The sequence below is a fragment of the Ailuropoda melanoleuca genome, chromosome 8 (assembly GCF_002007445.2).
Source record: "Ailuropoda melanoleuca isolate Jingjing chromosome 8, ASM200744v2, whole genome shotgun sequence".
Lineage (NCBI taxonomy): Eukaryota > Metazoa > Chordata > Mammalia > Carnivora > Ursidae > Ailuropoda > Ailuropoda melanoleuca.
In genome coordinates this window covers 76,025,835-76,049,636 of record NC_048225.1, presented here as the reverse complement: position 1 = coordinate 76,049,636, position 23,802 = coordinate 76,025,835, and the positions used below count along the sequence as shown (strand labels likewise).

The following is a 23,802-nucleotide window of genomic DNA, read 5'->3' as shown; positions in this document are numbered from 1 at the left end:
AAGATTCATCGGGCAACTGCCGTAAGCCAGCTTGATGCTCAGTTTTTGTCAAACGACCTGATATTAAAAACTAGTCTTGGGCCATATGCACCCCAATGTTCGTAGCAGCATTGTCCACAATAGCTAAATCGTGGAAGGAGCCGATGCCCTTCGACAGGTGACTGGATTAAGAAGTTGTGGTCCATATATACGATGGAATATTACTCAGCTATCAGAAAGAACGAATTCTCAACATTTGCTGCAACATGGACGGCACTGGAGGAGATAATGCTAAGTGAAATAAGTCAAGCAGAAAAAGACAATTATATAATTTCTCTCATCTATGGAAAATAAGAACTAGGAAGATTGGTAGGGGAAGAAAGGGATAAAGAAAGGGGGGGTAATCAGAAGGGGGAATGAAACATGAGAGACTATGGACTATGAGAAACAAACTGAGGGCCTCAGAGGGGAGGGGGGTGGGGGAATGGGATAGACTGGTGATGGGTAGTAAAGAGGGCACATATTGCATGGTGCACTGGGTGTTATACGCAACTAATGAATCATCGAACTTTACATCGGAAACCGGGGATGTACTGTATGGTGACATAATATAATAAAAAAACATTAAAAAAATAAATTTAAAAAATAAAAAATAAATAAAAAATAAAAACTAGTCTTGAGTGGCAGGTTAACTATACAGATAAATTGTCGTACCAGAGAGAAATATTTTATAAAAATCGAGGGAAAACACAAAAAAATAAATGGTTAAACCTGCTCTGAGAAGGCCTCAGAAGATTCGATGCTTTAATCATGACAGTGAAGCTTCCAGACAGAGCTGGACAGCGAGCGACCAAATGCCTAATTACTTCTAAACAGCTTATTGTTAGAATTTCACTGAATACTCTTAAGTAATAAGAACTATTCAATGTAGAAAGAATGCAATATATATGACGTTAGGAAGCAAAACATTAAATATATAATTCTAAGAGAAAATTTTAATTATGGTCTGAGAGAAAGTAGTATCCGATTTTTTAAAAAATGTTTTAATAAAAGCCAATATCTTAAGCGTCATTTAAGGTTGTGTTTAATTATTTTGGTGGCACCTCAATATAAAAACTTACTTTTAAGCATGGACCACGTTTTTCCCTAAGGGGAAAAAATATCACTTGAATGGCCTTTCCAGCCAATAAAACAAAAATTATACACTTATAAAAGTTACTAACCATTGATTAATCAGATCATGAGAGCCATGCTATTAGGTTTCTCTTGGAACAAACACAAGATGAGGCAAGATTTCCACACCTTCAAGGGTAACTAGTTCGCTGCCTTAAGCAAAGACTCAGGTTATTAGGTACCATCTGTTCATAGTTCCATACCAAACATAAATTGAGAAAATAGACCAAAGACCAGAACAAAATTTTTTTATGCACATGACTTGAGTTGATTGGTTTGGCTAACCTAAAGGTATGGGCTCTGTTTTGATCCAAAAGCCATAAACTTCCCAATGTTGGCCACTCACTACAGACTGAGTAGCAATAATGATTTTACTGCTCATTAAAGCACACAATAATTTTATTCCATTTCTGTGAATTAAAACCTGCCCACAAATCTCCCTTATTTATGTATAGCATAATGCTGGATTCATTCAAGAAACGAGAAAAAATATGTATTTGTTATTATGAAATAACACATTTATTATGAAAAAGGAAAAACAGAAGCACTCACATTTACAAAGGTGATCAAAGATGAGAAACAATTCTAGTATAAAGAGGTCAAGAAATTGCACAAGGGAAAATGGGAAAATTTTTTATTGAGTGTTCTGCATTTTAGGAGTGGCATATGGGAAGTCTCAGAAGACCTAACTGAAGCTGGTAGAAGGGGAAGGGAGCCAGGGTCCATTGAGGTGGCCTTCAGAAAAGTGGTCAGAGAGAGAGAAATATGCTAGCCCTCCTTCTCCAAGCGAGCAAATCCTAAATCTCTATACCTTAAATATTTTCTACAAATGGTAAAGTATATAATAAAAGAACATGTATGGTATGTTTGTATGTTCTCACCATAACAATTTTTCTAAGCAGAAAAATGGGAACTCTAGTGTTAGTAGGCAAATGCTAAGGAATAAAGATACAAGTCCAATCTTCGGGGGCGCCTGGGGGCTCAGTCAGTTGGGCATCTACCTTCAGCTGAGGTCATGATCCCAGGGTGCTGGGATTGAGCCCCTCATCGGGCTACCAGCTGGGAGCCTGATTCTCCCTCTCCTCCCTGCTTGTGCTCTCTGTCAGTATCTCTGTCTCTCTTTCAAATAACTAAAATCTTAAAAAAAAAAAAAGTTTAATCTCAGGTGAAATAAAGCTGAAAGGTAGTCAGAAGACACAGCCTCACTAATTCAGAGTACACCCATATAGGAGGCCAGGAGTGGGGTTGACACTGTCTCAAAACAACACCTGAAGTTAATAATCAGATTTTCATTTCCCTTCTTTTCAAGTTAATCTCTGGTGGACATAGTAATGGGCAGTTTGAAAAGAAAAACCAAAACAGAAGGTAAGGGGAACAGTGGAGGCCAAGGCAAATTACAAATAAAGAATTAATTATAAAGATCATAAATTCTTTAGTGAATTATGAGACAAAGAGGTGAGAAGCCTGGAATATTATTCAGCCATTAAAAAGAAGGCAGTCCCATACTTGGTAACAACATGGCTGGACCTTGAGGGCAGGGGCTAAGTGAGAAGTCAGGCAGAGAAAGACAAATCTGCATGATCGCACTTGGAGAAGCTTGTGGAATCTAAGAAGCAATACCAACAATTGAGCTCAGACACCGAGAACAAATTGGTGGTTGCCAGGGGCCAGGGCGGGTGAGATGGGTAACAGCCAAAAGATCCAAACTTACCGTTACAAAATAAATTTAAGTCCTAGGGATGTAATGTATGTACAGCACGGTGACCATAGTTAATAATACTGGACCATATATTTGAAAGTTGCTGAGGGTAGATCTTTGAAGTTCTCATCACAAGAAAACATTCTTCAACTATGTGTGGTGGTGGAGATGGATGCTAACTAGGCCCATTGTGGTTACCATTTCACAGTATATGCAAATACCAAATCATTACGTGGTATACCTGGAACTAATATAATGTTATATATCAATTATAGCTCAATAAAAAAAGTGGGGGTCGGGGTTAAAAACAAGTAACAATAACAAAAAGGTGAAATTCCTCTCCTTTAAAAGTCAAGTGCCAGGCCTGAGTTCCCTATAACATCCAATGAAAAGTTCATGCTCAAATCAGTTCAGCCTGATTTGAAACCTGAGTTATGTAAGGCATCTATTCTATGCAAAACACATCACAGTTCGTTAGACTGGACAGCTAGCCATTAGAGGAGATGAAATGCAAGTCTTTTTTTACAGAGTAGAAACCACAACAGATCCATCCAGACCTAAAAGAAAGCCCTATTTGAGCAGGATGCTTTGCAGCTATCCTGCTACAGACTTTGATGGAACGTAATCAAGTGGTTACTGCAGTCAAACTGATCATCACCCGCCACATCAATGAGGCATGATTCATTTATTCTTTCAAGCATTCATTCAATAATTATTATTGAAAATCTGGCTGTTTTAGGGTTGTGAATACAGTGTTGAACAAACCAAGTCCCTACTCCCATGGAGCTTATATTCTCCAAGTCCCTTTATTGTCCAACAAGAAAAACAAAAGACACACATAGTATACTTCATGTGGTCATATGTGCCACAAAGAAAAACAAAGCTTGGTAAGTAGATGAAGAGTGTTTGTGTGTGTGTGTGTGTGTGTGTGTGTGTGTGTGTGTGTGTGTGTGTGTTTGAAAGGAGGCATGTATAACTATAGACAGAAAAGTCAGAGAAACAAAGACTCTGATTAGGCAGCCTTTGAGGAGAGACTTGAAAAGAAGCAAGGGTGTGATCCACACAAATATCTTGAGGCAGGTCATCTCCAACGTTGAGAATGAGAAGTACAAAAGGCCTGCCATCATCTCTCCTTGACCTGTTGAAGAAACAAGGAGACCAGTGTCGCTGGAATGGACCAAGGGGAAAGTGGGAGGAGCCTAGAGATGAAAAGGGGTAAGATCACGTAGGACCTTGAAAGCCACGCTAAGGACTTTAGATTCACTTGATTAGTATGTGTACCCAGAGCAAGATATTTACTCACTTAACATACCACAGAATTCAGTATTTCTTCTTCTTTTTTTTTTTTAAAAAGATTTTATTTGTTTATTTGACAGAGATAGAGACAGACAGCGAGAGAGGGAACACAAGCAGGGGGAGTGGGAGAGGAAGAAGCAGGCTCATAGCAGAGGAGCCTGATGTGGGGCTCGATCCCATAGTGCTGGGATCACGCCCTGAGCTGAAGGCAGACGCTTAACCGCTGTGCCACCCAGGCGCCCCAGAATTCAGTATTTCTTCTAACAGCACTTTTTAATGAAAAAATTTTCCTTTTATTTCTAACAGCCAACCAAGGCATTTTTTCTATTTCCTTGCAAAGCTTTTTTTTTTTTCCTTTTTCTGAGCAGGGAAAAAAAAAAATCAATTAATTGGTATGATGGCAATCCAAGAATGTGGTTTCCCAAGAGGCCAATAAATGGCACAGTTGCTAAACCGTGGTTTAAAAAACAAGATGTTCCTCTCAGTGCTTCCTGAAAGAACTTCAGGACCCTGTGACGATGCACTGGAGAATTGGGGGTAAAGAAAAGCAGCTGAGAGCCGATGCCCACCAGAAAAATCCTGAAATTGACATGTCCCTGGAGTGAAGCCAAACGGCTCATAAAGCCCTAATGTTCTTGTCTTGTCCTCCAGCGCCCCAGAGACAACAGTGAGAAAATACCCGAGAAGACTGCATTCCCCCAGGTTAGAAGTCTGGCTTTGTGTTTTGTTACTTGAACAAACATAAATCTCATGTTTTTCACTGATGTTTATTTATGTGGCTTAAGGGGGAAAATTAAGTATTTTACACATAAGACATTCAACATGAGAAATATTATAAATGAAAATATTGTTTTAAGAATATACGTGCATATATATATATATATATATATATATATATATTCACAATACAGCTAGAGTAACTATGCCTTTCAGATTGCCTGGAGCAGTCTTACTTTCCTCCTACTGTTCCAATGAATGTATTAATAGCTCCCCCTTTCAATCTCAAAAGAATCCTACGTTGGATGATAAATTACATAATCATGTTATCTATGGCTCATGTTCAAAAGGCGCCAAGTAATAAAGTCCTGGTATAATCAACTTTAATTAAGATTATTTTGCTTTGCAAAAGATTTTAATTAGACTGGTTTTAAAGTAAAAGAACTTGGAGGTGGACATAATGAGGGCAAAAGTCGAAAACATCAAAATGAGAAATAAGGAAAATACGGAAAAGAAAACCTGTTCAAATCTTATTATTTTAAAAGGAATTCTTTTAAAACCAAGTACATATTTCTTTAGCATCAGGGTAACTTTAGAATATCTAAATTGTTAATAAGTATTTATAGAATGCCTCCACTGTAGGGTTAGTCATAATGTTAGATGCCAAGAATAAGAAGATAAAAGACACAGCTTTTTTTTTTTTTTTAGGAGCTTATAACCAACAAGAGGAGACATTAACCTAAACAAATAAATTACAAACAAACCACAATGTAGGATCATAAATGCTATGATAGAAGTAAACATAGGGTGCCAACTAAAGCACTGAAAAGGGAATAGGGAGGGAGATCAGAAGAGGACCCCCAGCGGCCCTGCAGGAAGATTTCTTAGGAAAATGATGACGATTGAGCTAGATCATAAAAAATAGGAGGGGATGGCAGGTGAAGACAAGAGGAAAAGGAGACATTCTAAACAAAGAGAATCACACGTGTGAAGTGTAAAGGCATGAAAATTCCGTGAGGATGGTGCAAATCACTTGGAACGGCTGAAGCAGGCACGAAGTGACAATAGATGTAACTAAAGAAGTATATTCAGGGATCACATGTGAAACCAGAAGGAACTGTAAATGATTTGTACCTTATTCTCAAGACAGGAGGAGCCATTGCATAATTTTGAGGGAACAGGCAAAATAGATGTATTTTAGAAGGGCCACTTTGCTAGCAGTGGGGAGGGTGAATTTGATGGTGGCTAGACTGGAGGTAGAAAAGCCAGTTAGGAGGCCACTGGAGTAATTTAGTTAAAAAAAAAAAAAAAACAACTGTCCAGGGCCATAAGTTCGAAGAGAGTAATGGCAGTAGATAGAATGCGGAGTCGACCATTTTAGTACAGAGGCTGAGCTGGCGCTATGGATTTGGGGATCAACAACATTTTAAGTGGTAGCTGAGCCAAGGGAGATAGGATCTCGCAGGAAGAAAGGATAGCAAAAGAGAAGAAAACCAGGAGCAAGCTCTGTGTGACTCTGGTGTTCAGAGGCAGGAAGGATAATGTCAAAGGAGACAGAGGAGGGATCATGAGAAAGATGGAAGAGCAGCCATGAGAGGGGGTGTCAGCTTCAAAAAGAGAGTGGTCTATGGCATCAGGAATGAGTGCACGGTGCATTTGGCAATCAGATCTCTGGTCGACCTTTACCACAATTACTCAATAGAGTAGTGGCATGGAAGCCACATTTCAGAGAGTTACAGATCAACTGGAGATAAGAAAATAAAGATAGCAAGTGTAAACTACTTTTTTCCCCAAGAAGGTTTCACACGAAGAAAAGGAGAGAATAAGGTAGTAGATAGGTTTTTGTTATTGTTGTTGCTGCTTTTAAGTTAGATATTTTTTTAATGTGATGGAGAAAGTGATGATTTAAGAGATAGAAGAAAAAAAGAGTAAGTCCCTTAAGAGGGTGAGAGTACAGATAGGAGCCCAGCCCCGGTAAGGGAAACCACATCAACAGAGACAGAGGGAAGGAGGGGCAGGGTTGGGAATACCAGTTAGTTTGCGAAATTAATGTTCCCACTTATGGCCCCTATTTTCTCTGTGAAATCGTTACTTAAAATAAGAATGAAATTGATGAGCAGAGAGTGGTTATAGGGAGAGCACAGGAGAGAGAGAGAGAGCTGGAAGGGTAGGAGCTTGTGACAGACTACTAGGCATAGGGAAGAATTGCTCCCTCACTGCCTCCTCCACAGCACCTTTCATGCCTCATTGATAAAGTAAGAACTTTTCATCAATACTTCTGCCCTCTCGGGGAAGTCCTACTGAAGAAACTTCTATTGTTTTCTCCAGCTCACAGAAAAAAAGAGGGGGAGAAAAAAAAGACACATTGACTGGTAAGATGGTGAGAACCTGACCTGCATCAGTCCTCAGCTCTCTATTGGGTCGGGTAGGTGTACTAAGTCACCGCTCAGATGGGGCTCTCTGACATTTACTGGCTTACATTCCCACAGATGGAAGGCAAACCAAAATGCTCTGTATTTCATATGCATGCACATTTAACTCTCTCCACCACTGTGGGCTTTAAGTTTTACTGTCAGAAGAGGAAGTATCAGGAGGCTCCCACTTCAGCAGCAAGTCCCAGACACATTTCCAATCTAGATTTATCAGCAGCAAAGTGGATACTAAATTTCAATCCTCCTCTAAGCTTTTCTCCCAATTTTCTAACTGACTTAAAACCTAAAAAAGTTAGGAGGGGTGATCACCATCCTGAAAACCTTAGATATACAGTTTGAAATTTCTGAAGGATCTCTTGGTAGAACATTTGTCAATGATGACAAGGACCACAAGAGGTCATGGAAGTATCATACTAGTACGGAATAAATGGAGAGACACTGGAGTCAAAGGTCTCAAAGAACAGTAGTTGTTGGGTGTTGGACACCATCTCTACATGGATCTCTACTGAAATCATCCAAGCTGAAGGTGAATTTAGGATGAAGAGGAAAAATGTAAGTGAGATTCTAAATATCTTGACAAATGCAAGGGAGTGACTAGGATGTGATGGTGACAGTGAATAGAAGGGAAAAGCAGAACTGGTACCACTGGGGCCTTTCCTGAAGAATTTCCAGGACATTGAAGGCATAATGTTTGGAAGTCACAGAAGGAGAAGTAGGCAGAGGTCAAGCCCGATGCAGGCCCTTAGATTCTTTGGGTTTGAGCCAATAAATATTCTTCAGTGAAGAGAGCTGCAGGATAAGCAATAATCTCAGGGAGAAAGTGGGGTTTATTTAAGACAAAATATACAGTGTTTTGAGAAGACAGTACAAATATATAACTACCATTGATCCAGAGAGCATAATGAAAAAGGGAGGTTCAAAGGGTGGAGAGCAAAAGAATAGAAGCCAAAAAGTGTCCAGGAACAAGCTGTCTCTTCCCATGCCATCAGGACTGACTGTTGGTTTTCCTGCAAGTTGGATACAATGGGAAATGATAAAAAAAAAAAAAAATGATTCATACATACCATAAACACTCTATATAACTTAAAACATAAATGTACACACATGTGCCAATCTTCTGATGTAAGGCCAAGGCCTGTTCCCTGCATTTGGATCTGCTGATTGGAGTTATGCATCTTCTGTCTTACATAAACCACATCTTTCATCTATGATTTCCAGTTTGGCTTTCTTTAAAGTGGAGGGAGAATCTGAAGACACTTGTGAAATAATCTGAATGCAGAACCCATCTAGATTTTTATAGCTCTCCCCACCTTCTTTCAGCATTGTCCTGCCTACACCTCGTCAACAACAAACTTCTATAGCTAATGTTTATCAAGTCTCTCCAAAGCTGTGTTTATAGAAACAAAACTTAGTCTTTTCTGTGTTTCATCAGTTCATTTGCTCTTCATTTCAACTACATGATTAAAATAAGAAATACAACCGACTAAACAGGCTTGAGGACAAACACAACACAATGGGCCCTTGAAAAAAAAGACAGATTTCCTGGTGGGAACAGGAACACATGGGCAATCTCAAGGGAAGCTTCTGTCTGAAAATTTCTATGTGCTGAGGGTGGCATTCCTGTGGTTAACAGAGAAGGCAGCATCAGTTAATTCGGTGTCACTTACGAGGTGGCCAATGAGGAGAGCTTTAACTATACAGGTGACAAGAATGACTGCATGTTGAGATATAGGCAAGGACAAATAGGAATGTGAAGTATCATCAATGGGCTTCAAGTTTTCAAATGGAGAGCTGGTATAAAGATTGTTTTTTTTTTTCTTCTTCTCCATGTGTATCCTCTTCCCTTTCCTCAGTCCCTTAACTCTTATGGCTTTTCTCACTTTGGAGGAAAGAAACTAGGACATTAAGTAACAAGGTAGTAGAAGAAGGAGAGGTCTAGAGAAAAAGTCTGAAGCTCCACAGCCACTTCTGGGCCCCAAGCTATTTCCCCCTCATCTCCTTTTCTTTTAACATTGGCATCTAGGGATTTAGCTGGCTCTCCTCTTTTACTACTTTCATCTTATTTCATCTTTCTTCATCTGAATTTTTCTGCCAGGTAACCGGAAACCATATTCATCTACATTCTCTATCTCCCTTACTTCCCACTGGTTCCTTAGGGAGGTTACTCATAGTAACCATACTGAAAGGGAAGGGTAACAAAACCTACAACCAGAACAATCTACACTTTCAAGAAATAAGTACCAGTGTTAACTACCAGGGAGCTAGGCCCGCCCTACCCTAAACATCATCACTAACTCCCTATTACAGTTTCTAACACAGGGTACCCCTTTCATGCCCCCACAGAATGGATGGAATCCAGCACAATTCCTCCATGTTCCTCAGTGAGGAGTCCCCCACGGGGGAAATCTCTCCCCCACTACTCTACATTATAGATTCAATAAACATCACAAAGTAGAGAATATTAGATGCTAACTGAAATGGCCAGTTATAGACTAGCCACCATTTCCTGACCACTTGCTATGGTTATTCAATGTGTTAGACGTCCCATGGGTTTGAGGCATCATCTTGTTTAATTCCCATGGAGGTAGTATTGTTACTATTTTCATCCTCTTTTCACAGAAATTTACAAGACAATAAGGGATTACATTTGATACTCCAGGTCCCGTAGAAAGTAAGTAGCAGAGCCAGGATTTGAATCTAGGTAACTGGACTTGAGAGTCTGGGGTCTTTACTACTACACCACGCCACTGCTTCGCAGAAGGTCAAATTCAAATGTAATTCATTTAAAATTTCGAAGAATTTTTTTTACTGATATACACCATGTCAATGATTCCCTTCCCCTGACAATTATCCCCATCCATACACCATAAGGAAAACTAGTTTAGGGCATTCACGTAATTGTTATAAAGTGATATTTACCTGTTTTAGACAATAAGGAGAAAACTAGCTGACTAAAATACTCTTTCTGGTTTAAGCAACCCTGTTTGGCATGGAAGAAGACAATAGACAGACAATATCCCTGCCCATCTGCCATGAAAGCAATTCCCACTCAATACTTTTCACAATCCTTCCCCTTGGGCAAACACACTACCTTTACAACAAAGTGAGAGGTCAGGGAAAGAGAGGCACGTAGCAGGGTAGGAAATATGGGTAAACCAAAAGTTAATTGTTGGAAAGTTAAATAATTCAAACTTACTTTTTTGGTACACTTCTTGACAGTGTTGATTAATTCTTGTATAACCAGGTCTACACTCTTCAAGGAGGGTCCTTTCAGCTTTACAATTTGCTTTTTGACTATTGCTTCAAATGCCATATCTGGAGTAAACAACCCTGTCCTGAATAAAAGAAAGAGCAGAACATTAGATTTTTTTAAATTAAGTAATATCCAATACTTTTTTGATGAAGTTTTTAATTGACGTGTCACCTACAGCAAGCATGTAATACCCAAGTTTAAAAGTTACATAGTGATTTATTCTATCAATAGTATTATTTGTAACAATATCTTCACTACTACTATTCCATAATAAATTTCATTCTATAGATGATTACCATTACCTAAAAACAGTTCCCAAAATGTTTTCACGGATCAGAAAAATATGACCTGTAACTAATGCTTAACTGTAATTCATCTTTTCTCACTGTTTCTCACTGTTTTTAAAAAGCAATGCTATGATAAAAATGGTGTCCTAAATTTCCATTTCTGTCCAAAATATTCCAAAAGCAACCCCCTCTTGTCCTTCATAGAGCAGAAAATAATCCTCATTTTGCCAACACTAAAATAGTAGTGTTCCTGACTATGCAGTCTATTCTTTCCAGGAGAGCTGTATTATAACAAGTTCAGTGGTTCCCAGTCTGAGGTCCTGGGGTGCTGGAGGAAAAAGCAGTTAAGTAGAAGTAGCTTGGGACCCAGGATGCTTAAATTGTGAGTTTACAAAAAAAACAAATGATAAACAAAATAGCAAGTATCTTTCACTTGGCTGTAATTAATTCAAATTCGTATCATAACGATGTTTTCCTCATGCTGTGCAGGAGAGCAGGAAAGCAGGTGTGTGTGTGTGTGTGCGTGTGTGTGTGTCTGTGTCTGTGTGTTTATGTGTGTGTGTGTGATAAAAAGTGAAAAAATGATTACATCTAAATAAAAGGCCAATGTAGAAAAGCTACCAGAAGAGGGACCCTGAACCCTGAGTATCATCACGCCCAAAGCCCTGCAGGGGCCAGGTGCTGGTGCTTGGTCCTCCCCATTCCCAGGCCCTCCTCGCTCCCTCTTCTCATTTCTTTAACTTCTCCTCCTTCACCACTCAATTCTGCGGTGCGTCTTTTGGGAAATTTCTTCCACACTTCCCACAGCAGCTTTATTCTGGTCCCTTCTAATCATTTACTTTAGCACCCTACGCTCGCCTCTCTTTCTAACTGCAGTGATCATACTATACTATAATTTGAAGTTTCTCCACGTTGGACCAGAATAAAATCCACACTGTTTGGTCTAACATTAAAAATTTCCCTGTCTGACCCTAATCTTCCGTTTCAGTTATTTGCCTCCTCCTTTTCATGCACCCTAAGTTTCAGCCAAACCCAACCATTGGCCTTTCCACAAACACACTCATACTAACGTTTTCTGTCTTTGCCTCCATCCATGAGGTTCACTTCGCCCTCCCCACACTTCCAGCCTGTCCAAGTCCCACCTGTGCTTCAAAGCCCAGATCAAAAGCAACCACTTCCTCCAGCTCACATTCTCCAGTCTTGCCCCTGACAAGGTCTTCCTTCTCTGACCCCCAACATCCTATTTTGCATTGCAGTGGTCTGAGCACACAGAGTCCTGTTAACTACCCTGGTAGAAAGGTCATTACTGCATTTATCTTTGTTTGCCCCACAAGGACTGTCTTCCTCCCTTGCTATTTACGGGCACACAGTGCTTGCAAAACAAAGGACAATTAGGTCTGCAGTGGACAAAGATGGCTTCTGTTATTCAAATATCTACCAATCTGTTGGAAACAAAACTTTTCAAATTAAGTGTATTTAAAAGCCTAAGTAATCATGCCACGAGTATGTCTTATTCTTAGGACACTGTACACTTCTTATCATCTTATAGGCAAATTAATTCCAGAATAATAAATAATAACCAATTTCTTCTTTTGGTATGCATGTAAATCAGAAAGCTTCAAAACTGAGTTACTGAGCTTTTGCAGTTATGTTCAGCAAAAATGCATCTGATAAGAAGTTTTAAAAGCCAAGTAAAAGTACTGTATTTTACTTTAACGGTAAAGTAAGTACATATATAAAAATACTTCATGACCCAAAAAATGTGATTTGGTTTCACTGCACTTATCAGATTGACATGTTTGAATACTAGCTCCGCCCAGCTCAAGAGCAAGACACAGTTTCTACACCAAATGTATTCTAGATTTGAGGGAGACAAAATAGAATTAGTAAGGAACTTAGAAACCCTACTGACAGTGAGAGAAAAATACTGGATTTGGTTATAGAACGTTTTCACCCTTTTACTTTGTGAATGCATATTTACCTATCCTATTTGCAACTTGCAGAGCAGGTCATCTGAATGTTAAAATGATAGAGAATTCAAATGTCCTAACTCCTTTCACATGTACACTCAGTGTCAAACTTTGTCCTCTCAGGCTCTGCTCTCAAAATCGTCCCATCTTGACCTGTGGCAGAAGCTGAGACACAGTGGCCCATAGACAGGGGACACCTCCTTCCTATGAGATCATTCATGAAGTAGGCAACCTAAGTTCAATACCTTAAATTCAGGACACTTAATACATGCTCCATTAAATTCTGTACATGAACTCAAAAAATGTGTGTTTTAAATTCATTTTTTTCTTTTTTTTTAATTCATTTTCTTCTTATCACAGTGCTTTAAAGAAAGTAAATGAGAATGATCCCGTTTTATACAAGGGAAAATTCCACACAAACTTCCACACAAGAGACAAGTTCCCCTCACAGCCTCACATCCCGCTGCTCTCTTGTCCTATCAAAATGTGTGACTCCCCACTCCACGAATCCCTGCTGCACTTTTCCACCCCTCTGCCTTTGCTCACACTACTCTTTCCACTTTAAGCCCTCTCTCTTACCCTCTTGCCTCAACAATCCCCAGCTTCTCATGTTTCACACATGCACACACACGTGTAAACACCCAGCACACTGTTGCCTATTGAAATCATTCTCGTTCTCTATACAGGCAAGGTTCAACTCAAAAGCCACCAGCTTCATTAACCTCTCCCAATCTTACTCCACAACTGCAGCCAAAATGTATCTGTCCTGTCTCTGTGTAGGTAATGATTCCTTACGAGCATGTCAGGCCTCCCTCCCTAAAACGCAAGGCTCTGGAGAACAAGGTCTTGCTCACTGGCAAATCCCTAGTTGGGCAGAGCACAGTGTTGTGAGGGCAGGGAGTGTTTCTGCTTTTTTTAACTGAAAAGTCTTTTCTTTTGTGAGTGTGACAATACAGGAAATTACCATTAAACTCAAACGAGAGTCTCCTATTTCTTACTCCCACCTCTGTATTCCACTCTGCTCCGATGATGAAAAGGCTACTTCACTAGCCATTTATAAACATGAACTTTCTTTTAGTAGCTTGAACTGAGACAAGGAAAATGTGAATCACTTGCCTGATACCATGTATGTTTTTGATTGCATAGCTTATTTCTCTTCGCAATTCTTTCTCATTGAACTCCATCTGCAGATGCAAAATGAACCACAGTTATGACACTTAATTCCTTTGAATAATAATATTGTTGAATATTTAAAAATGAGAATAACTTGACTTCGTTATTAATAAATGGATACTCATGTCTTTTCTAACTTAAACCCAGATGGTCGAAACATCTGTTTCTGTAAAGTTCAAGGCAACATAGAACATTGGGGATTTCTGGGAGTTTTCGTGTAGTGGATTTTAACTCTATTATAGATAGGAGCGCTATGCATAAGGATGCCTTCTGGACATAAATCTGGCCATTCATTTGAAATACACAATTCTTCATTCTTTTGCTGAATGTAGTAAATGTATTCACAGACAAATGCATAAATAAGAGTGTCACCTGACATGCAACAGCGGTCCAGCTGTGCCGAGATTAACAATGGCTGTCTTTTCTCCCCGGCCATTTTAACCACCTGCGTTCAAGGCCTCTTTACAAGAGGAAATTAATAATATTTTACCAATCCAATGCAGGAGAGACGGCTGCATAAAAATTTCCCAGAAGTTCTAGGTACTTTAAATTTATTTGGAATTAGGATCAAAGCGTCATGGAGCTTAGACCTAAAAGGGATATCAGGAGCACATTTGGTTTAGCCCCTAACTTCTGAGATTTGGCTTCTCCAGCCTCACGGTCTATCCATTTCCCCCCCTCACACTTTATAATGTAGAACAGTGAAGTGCTTTAGTTTCCTACCCACAGCCTGTGGCCCACAGCTCAGCCTTTACTGTTCCTCCTTCTCTATGTGGAACAACTCCAGGCCCCAACCCCATCCTGCTGACTAGCTGCTCATCCTTCCAAACTCCACTCAGAAGCCAGGCTCCATCATGCACTCAGTCTGGGATTCGGGTCCGTAGGCTGTGTTTCCATAGCACCCTGTGCTGAAGTTTATCACTTTACTTAGCACATTTTAATGAAACAATCTATTTACCCATTTGCTTCCCACGCCGAGACATAAGCACCCTCCTCTGTATGTGAAGCAATATTACTTAGTTGCCTAATGGGCAAGCCATCCTAAGCATAGCCAAAATAAAACTCTCCATTCATACCTCTACACAAACTCAGCATTTGCTCCGTTTCCCTCATCTGATGGCCCCTAACATTTGCTGTTGTGCAAGCCAAAGCCTGAGAAGTCATCTTGAATCTTCTTTCTTGCATCCCCCATATCAAGCCAAGCCCTACTGAACCTACCTCCAAAATCACAAATCCCTCCACTTTATCCATCCTCTCTTCTGGGGCATTTTTACTATGAAGCTCAAGAAGATTAAGGTTCAGGGCTTCTCTCTTACATAAGCACCTTCCAAGACTCTGTGCCTAACTGTGTATTTATAATTTTGTATTCTCCTTTAAGGCCACCCCCAACTGTATACACTTTAGGCCCCAGAGAAAGCAGATTCACTCCTGCTCTGGTCCTACTGTTTAACTCACGTTACTTGTCTCCCTGAATCAACTCTTGCCCCTTTAAGATCCAGCCTGCAAAGTGTTCTTTTAAGATCATCCACCAAATCAGGTCACACCTTTTCTTAAAACTCTCCCCTAACTTCTTATCAGTAAATGTAAACACCTCACTGCAACCTGGAAGGCCCTGCACAAACTGGGCACTCCCTTCCTCTGGATTGATGCCGTAGCCCTCTCCCCTTCCTCAGCTCTGCACCAGCCGCATCTATTCCTTACCCGCTTTACAGATGCTTACTGCAGGGCTTCATCCTCGGCTGCTTGCCTTCAATGACCCTCTTCACCAAGACCCTTCCAGCTGACCTCTTCATGCCATTCTGGTCATGCTTTCAATGTCCCCTACTCAGAAAGACCTTGCCTGAAACATCCCATCAAAAGTGGCTCACTCGGGACACCTGGGTGGAGCAGTCAATTAAGTGTCTTACTCTTGGTTTCAGCTCAGGTCATGATCTCAGGATCCTGGGATCAAGGCCTGCATTAGGCTCTGCACTCAGCAGGGAGTCTGCTTGAGATTCTCTCTCTCCCTCTCCCCCGGCACCTCGTGCTCGTGCTGTCTTTCTCTCTCTAAAACAAATAAATCTAAAAAAAAAAATAAAAGTGGCTCACTTAACCCCTCTCTCTAACATTATGTTACATAACACTTGATGTTTTCTTACTTTGTCTATTTGTAAAATTTTCTGTCTTTCCCCACCAGACAGTGCCTCTCTCTGTCTTGATCATGGGCACCTAGAATTTTGGCACAGAATAGGTGCTCAAGGAATATTTTTAAATTAATTAGACAACAAGTAAACTTCATAGGAACTCAATTAGTATTTGTTTAAATAATTTGGAATGTTGTTAGATCCCATTAAATAAGTAAAATCAGAACCATCAGTAAGAAAATCCTTTTTTCCTAAATTTCATCACCTGAGTACGAAGATTTTTGTTCAAAGACCTATCTTAGTCCTATACCACTCCCATAATATTTTATGAACAGTTATATAGAACAGAAAATGGAAATAAAATGAGGTGAAAGGGAAAAAAATAACATTTGGTACAAACCTTTACTATCTCAAAAGGAAAGCGTTCATGGAATATACGATTGATTTTAGCCCCTCCTGAGAGCTCTAGGGTATCTACTTGATCCCCTGACCCTTCAATTCTCTTCTCGAAGTCCACAGCAAATTGCTGAACCATCCTATAATTGTGAAAGAGAAATAAATTCAAGTTAAAGTTATAAGGCTTCACGCTTCTCATTTTAATTTGCTATGGTGAGCCCTTAGAATCCTTTTCCTAGTGTTCTTAGTGGCACCTACTGGCAGAATAAACATTGCACTCTATTCAGCACTCAAAAATGTAATTCTATGACACACTTGTTATTAAGATTTATTTTAGCCAGTTAATTAAAATACATATCATAAATATCTGTGTCATTAGATGCCTTCTATCCATTTAGTTGAAATCATAAAGTGGTATTTAAAAATACTTAAATTAGTAATTAAAGTTAAACAATAAAACTTTACATAGACGAGTCACAATGCCCCTCGGTCCCTATGACATCACACTGGCCTAGTGTTCTAACTGCTCCAGATAAGCCCCCTCCTACTCTGTGAGCTCCTCTCCTCCCCACCCCCAGCATCACAGACAATGCAAACTGGCGACCTCCACCCCCCTCTACAACTAGCTCTAGCCTTGTTTTTCAATGATTCCCCACAACTGGATAATAAAATTAAAACTCCTTAATCCATCACGCAAGATTCTCCATGGTCTGGCCCCAGATGCTCCATCTCTCACTACTCGTCCACATTCACCTTCTAAGCCAACCAGAAAGAAGCTAACCGCAGTTCCCTGTATGCACCATGGCTCTGTGCTTGTACACTTGTTTTCCTTTCTACTCAGAACACCATTCTCTCTGCCCCTTGCTTCCTTGCCTGGCTAATTTTTATCTGTCCTTCAAGACTCAGTTCAAGCACTGGTTTTTCCAGGAAACCTTCCACAGTCCTATCTGCCACCACTCCTCATTGTTCCTTGTTCCTTCAGCTTATTTTCAGCACAGCACTTAGCAGAGTCCATCACCCTTGTTCACCTGTCAGTCTGTCTCCTAAGGGCAAGGACCACACATTTTATCTATCTCCCGCTGCCTAATGTATGAGGGGTACTCAATAAATTCCATGAAAGAAGGAGTTACCTTAAGGTGGTTGGTAAAAACCAAAGAAATATATTACAGGGAGAAAATAACAACCTACTTGCATTTTTGATTACTAGATGTAGAAACTCTAATTTTGGCACGCTGGTACTACTTTCAAATTCAAAATTTAATAGGAAAAAATTCAAACCATCCAGGACTTGTATCTTTTATTCTCTTTCATCAAAATCATGGATGAATTAAAACTGCAAATTAGGCCAGAAAATTCAGAATACAATTCAGTGTAGCTATGTTTATGCATATGCCAATGTTAATCTAATTTTTAACCACCTGAGAAGGTATATACATGAGAAAGCACTGAAACACTGGGAAATTTTAGGAAAGTTACCTCCAGCCTACACTCCAGCCCCCTGGCCCACTACAACAAGCTGTAAACAATTTCACACTATTCTCTTGTCCTCCTCTTCCTCCTGACAAACTTCCCCCCATACATTAGGTTCTCATGAAAGTATCTTTTCTTCTGTGAACTCACAACGTTCCTCACCTGTAACTGCTTCCTCATCTGGGCTCCCTTAACAGTTTACACTTACCAGAAACATAGCATTTATCAGACTTTAACACAGTTAGTTGCTTATATGTCTGTTTCCCTTGCTCTACTGTGGCCTCTTCTTGAGGGCAAAGGTCTTATTCATTGTCGAATCTCCAGCAGATAGCAAAGAGCCAGACACCAAGTCGAACACAAAGAGATGAGAGGAAGGCAAGAAGAGAGGCGAGCAGAAAGTGGAGAAGAAAGAAAAAAGAAAAGGAGGGAGGGAGAGAGGAAGGAGCTGATCAGCCCCCTACAAGGGAAGAACCCAGATGTGGAAAATTCTGTAATCTGAATCCAATGGAGTCACAGAGGCAAGCCTAGTATTTGTAGGGAAAGTAGTTTCAGTTGGATGTTAAGATGATGACCTAGAGCCTAAATAGAAAAAGCTTTCTTTTCTCTGTAACTTGAAGAGTTTTTATAGGAGCTTAACCAAAGCCAAGAATAAAAAGAAAAGATAAACTAGGAAAGAGTTGAATCCAAGAAAAAATTCTTTCCTCTGTATGATTCTATATTTTTAAATGGGGAAACATAAGATGTTACATTAAATTTTTACTTAAAAATTTGAGCATTTAGAAATAGCTCCACAAAGAAAGGAATTTTGTCACGCATTTTGAACACCAAATTAAGGGCATCTTGATTGCAAGGAAGAAAGGGACCATAATAGGTGGCAAGCATCATCTTTGGAAATGGACTTAGGATGTCCTGGAGTATCAGCTGGGCAGGGGGTCTTCTGGCTGAGAGGGACCTGTGGTAAGTGGCAGCACAGGGATAAAAGGACGGATGAGGCTGGGAGGGGCCGAAAACCAGAAGAAAGATAAAATACAAAAGAAGCTGGCAATTCTCTAACAACTCTGCTGTCCTACCCAAGACCTCTCAGGGATAAACCTAGTAACCCAAGGATAAGATGGGAAGAACATGGAGGAGTTAAAAGATAACTTGGCAGTTTTCACATTTGTTTTTTTAAAGCGCTACTTTAAAATCATGACCAAAAAGGGTAAAAGAAACTTAAATGTGGCCTTATTGTCCATACTTTAATTATTAAAGCCTTGGTTCTCATTCCACTGAAAAATGTACAAAGATAAATCACATGAAATGACTGACATAGGAAGATAATAAGTACAAATGACATCAGTAGAAACAGTTGTACAAGACAGATGACATTTTCGACAGGAGTCTTGTCCACTTCTAAAGACTAAGAGCAAAACCCTGCTGAGTTATCACTACTGGTTTTACTCATTTACAGAATCCAATTATAAAAGCACAATGAAATTGGGCATGGAGATGGGCAATTGGTTCAATCTATAGTAACAGAATAAAATCAACAATGATTCTTCAGGAACACGTAGAGACTCGAGACTCATTGTATAACAGAGCAAAGTATTGTACACATTACTTGCTTCTTCTGTTAAACCTAGAAAATAACAAGGCAAAGAGACTAAGGCAAAAGCACACTGAAGAAATTAGTCTCAAATGCTGGACAAGGGAAGGCCAAGGGGACTTACTGCAGCAACGCCTTGGTCTTCCTGGTGGGGTCTTCTGGCTTGAAGTTTTTGTAGGCTTCCACTTCATGCTCTATGGAGAGCAACTGTCCTTGTAGTTTGCTCCTGAAGTTCGGCAGGGTATCTCGAATGTGGTTGGTAAGTTGCTAAATAAAACAAAACAAAATCATATAGATATAACAGATTAAAGATTAACTCATGAGACAAAAATTGACCTTCCCTGTTTCCCTAATCATTTAAAACTTAGAAATCATACACATATATACATTTGAGATTAACTATGTAGGTAAATCATGAGAAGTAACTCCAACTCTCTCCTGGCCTTAAGGAGATGCTCAAAATTCCTTCAGCTGAAGTCATTCTCTTGGGCTACCTCTTTATGCCTGGCTGGAAATACCCTGTTAAAATGCACCTAATGTTACTCATAAGGCTGCCTAATAACACTTTAGCATGGATTGATTTATCAGATTACCTAGATTGTAGAAAGGAGGCTTAAATTAGACTGCATTTAGAAATGAAAAAATTGGAGTTATGGGTGCTACCAGATGTTTCAGGACCAAGTGGAACTTGTAGGTACCTGTCAGCTGTTCACTTCCTCTCCATTCTGCAGCTCAGACAGGTGCTTCCTATTGCCCTGCCTCTAGGCCCCAGTCCAGCAGTGGTGGTTCACTGGCTTATGCCTTCAGCAGTTTGCATATGAAAGCTCCATGACTAGCAAAGAAAAGCTCTCTCTCTGGTGTTGACATCTCTACTTAACCATCCACTTGGCAATTCCACTGAGATGATCTGCTGGCACCTCAAGCTCAGCGGGATGAAAAATTCTCTAAAAGACTGTCTACAAGTACATGTTTAATTAAGAACAAAGGTGGGATATAAACCCAGATTGGTTCACTCTCTGCCTTGTGCTCTTTCTATCACAATGCAGTTAAACAAAAGTCTGAATTAAGAAAGAAAGAAGAAAGAAAGAAAGAAAGAAAGAAAGAAAGAAAGAAAGAAAGAAAGAAAAAGAAAAGGAGGAAGGAAGGAAGGAAGAATCTTCTTCTTGAACTGGTTAAGTAATAAACTTGGAATCAAAAGAAAGAGAATGTAAACTTCACAGAAATATGTGAAAAAAAATAAAAAAATTAAAAGGGGAATAAATACCCAGACTGATTGAAGAAATCATTCTAAATCATTTTCATGTTTATCGGAGGTTACCTGAATATATCTATTCAATATATCTATAGTTATTTAAATGTTAATAGTTCATAACTCTTTTAGACCTTTGCCCACAGTTATGACTTATGTTATTCCCCAGCACGCTATTGTTATGGCTCTGAAGCAGAAAATAAAAGAATGGAGAGGACTTCATTCCCAGTAGCAACATCACAAACCAAGTCTAAGAGCAACAATAACCATGAGAAACCAATAGCCACCTGTCTGCCATGTGAGTGGTAAATGATAGAAACACATGGTTTCCACCTTTTGCTTCTCAGGTATCTCAACAGCAAAGCAACACTGTGGACCACTCTTGACTTTCTAAAAACAGTTCTTTCCTTGGCTTTTGTGACCCTAGTTCCTCTCATTTTTCTCCTAACTTTTTGGATATACCTTCTACATCTCCTTTGCCAAGTCATCCCCCTCCACCAGACCTATAAATATCAATATTCCTCAAATCTGAGTCTTAACTTTCTTCTTTATTCACTCTCTGTTCTTCCTAAAGTAATCTTATTCCACTCTTAACTTTAATAAATATTGAAACACCTGTGGCTACCAACGTGTTATCTACAGACCAGACTTCTAATCTTTGCTGCAGGCATATATATTAGACCATGGACATTACTTCTATTAGATGTGTCAACAACACCCCAACCTCAGCAAGTCTGAAATCAAACACCTAATCTTCCTTTCAGCATTCCCCATCTTGGCAACTTCATAACAATATGCGAACTTGGAACGTATCCTTGACTTCATCTCTCCATCACCCACCAGAGCTACCACCGAGTTCTCGATTTTCCTAAACATTTCCCAATTCTGCTTTTTTTCATCTTCACTGGCCCTAACCATGACCAAGCAACCATCATTTCTCACTTTGACTCCTAATTTCTCATGGCCACTCTTGATCTTATCTGCAACCACCACGATCATTTTTAATCCACAGATATGATTGTGTAATTCCCCTACTCAGATGCCTTAAATGACTCACTCCCCACTACTCTTAGGATAAGAACAAAAATCTTTAACTTGCCTACAAACATTACAGGATCCAGCCTCTGCCTACTTCTCCAAATTCGTCTCTTATAACTCACTCCCTCATTCTCTGCCCTCCAGCCATAATGACTCAAAAATGCATGTTCCGCTCCAATTTTCACCATAGAAACTGTCCCTCAGGGCCAGAGGTATTGGTGCACATTGAATCAGCCATAAAAGGATCCTAGTTTCAAACAATATGAAGATCCCTGAAGCAATAAAAAAAGAAAGTGATTATCCAAGAAATGAGAGATCTTCAGTACAAAATCCATTCAGTTTTCAGTCAACCAGAATCCAATTATGTCATAATTTAGGGGTCATTTGTATAACCAAATGGCCAGTAGTATTCTTTCTACTTTTCTAGTATTCACAACCTAATTTATTTCCAACTTTATCTTCCTAATCATCTTAGTGATTTTTCTCTAAGAATTTTTCAGTTTGTGTTTTTCTTAGACCAATACAGGCATTAAAGCGGAAATCTAAAAAGAGTTTTTACCAAAACTAAATTTATTGGTAGAATATTATGGTTTTCGTGTGGCAAACCAATGTTCCTTCTCTAAAATATAATCATGTTTGTTAAGTGACACAACCATAGCACCACCTCATGGCTTCTAAATACTCAATTACCCTTAATTAAAAAGCACAAACTTTACATGAGTCTGTGTTATGTCACTTAAAATAGAAGTATACCACTGCTTTTTTATTTTCTAAAACTTCTTCAATTGTTTTCCCTAAAGGGTTCAGGTCCAATGTCACAAGTAGACTGCTATTGTGTTAGTCTCTACTGATAAGTTCTAGGAGCAAACAATCGGGCCATTCGATAATGACTTGATTGGTTGACTGTTAAAGTTCATAAATAAAAGTTAAAGCATATCTTATGATTCTATTTGTGAGAAAAGCTGCTTGCCACTTGTGTCAATGTAATCAAAACTCAGGGAGCGGCCCTGCATACACTGAGGATGATGCTTAACTTCCCTAGGAGATGGAGAATATGTAACCAAGTAAGTGCACTGAGGTTTTATGCAAGAAGAATGTGGGTGCACAGAACGCGGGAAGATGGAGGCCCAAGTCTATCTGTGCAGGGTAAGGGGTTATCTAGAAAAACTTCTTAGATGAGTGGAGATCAAGGATTGCTTACAAGGATTTGTTATTTTCAAGAACTTAAATTAAGGAACAAATCAATCCTAAACAAAACCATAAAGAAATTTTTAAAAGAAATCTAACCTAGCCATTACAGATTGACATTTTAAAAACAGATCCCAAGAAATCAACCTTTCAGAGATATACAACTTTAATTTCTTAAGATGGCTACATATTGTGAGTAAAATGGGTGCTAATATACACCCTTATTAACTGTTCCTAAGTACGTGTATTTCTGCTCTGAGCAGTGTACTTTCCACATTAAAGTAGATTCTACTCACTGAGAATAGTAACAGTGTGCAACTAAGTATACATATTCATTTTTTAATTCCTATCATTTAAGCTGAATGTCTTACTTTGGAAAAATGAATATTAAAGTGAGAAATACGAATTCTAATAGTCACTTACATATTTCATAACTGTTCTTGTTGCTTGAGAAAACATCTTTACCTGATTAAGGACCTTCTGCAGGTGTGGGGTCCCCATCCGATCAGCAATATGTCTGTAAGCCGGGTGTGAGAGAAAAAATTTCCTTTCGGCCAACATGGCAGCCTTTATGTCCTTCTTCCCATCTATATCCTTCTGGCTTCTGTTTACCACCCCCACATAACCTGAAAGAGAACACATACAATGTGGTTTGGGACACTTCTTGTTGTTTATTCCGGGGAGATTTCAAGGCTCTCAAACAGGCTGAATAAGAAAAGCAAAATTATTTTTAAGGGCTGAAGAATTGAACCCTTTACAAAACTCAATTTAAGA

At 39.4% G+C, this 23,802-nt stretch overlaps 1 protein-coding gene across 9 annotated transcripts in view; it reads right to left on the bottom strand.

Annotated features, from left to right (window-relative positions):
* DNM3 (dynamin 3) overlaps window positions 1-23,802 on the bottom strand; it is a 532,818-nt gene that overhangs the window by 321,566 nt on the left and 187,450 nt on the right. For all 9 annotated transcript variants that reach the window (XM_034666734.1, XM_034666737.1, XM_034666735.1 and 6 more), the window contains exons 6-10: window positions 23,494-23,654; window positions 19,678-19,820; window positions 16,503-16,638; window positions 13,923-13,990; window positions 10,493-10,631 (exon numbers count right to left, since the gene is read on the bottom strand). In XM_034666734.1, coding sequence (XP_034522625.1) covers window positions 10,493-10,631; window positions 13,923-13,990; window positions 16,503-16,638; window positions 19,678-19,820; window positions 23,494-23,654 — 647 coding nt within the window. The remainder of the gene's footprint in view (window positions 1-10,492; window positions 10,632-13,922; window positions 13,991-16,502; window positions 16,639-19,677; window positions 19,821-23,493; window positions 23,655-23,802) is intronic.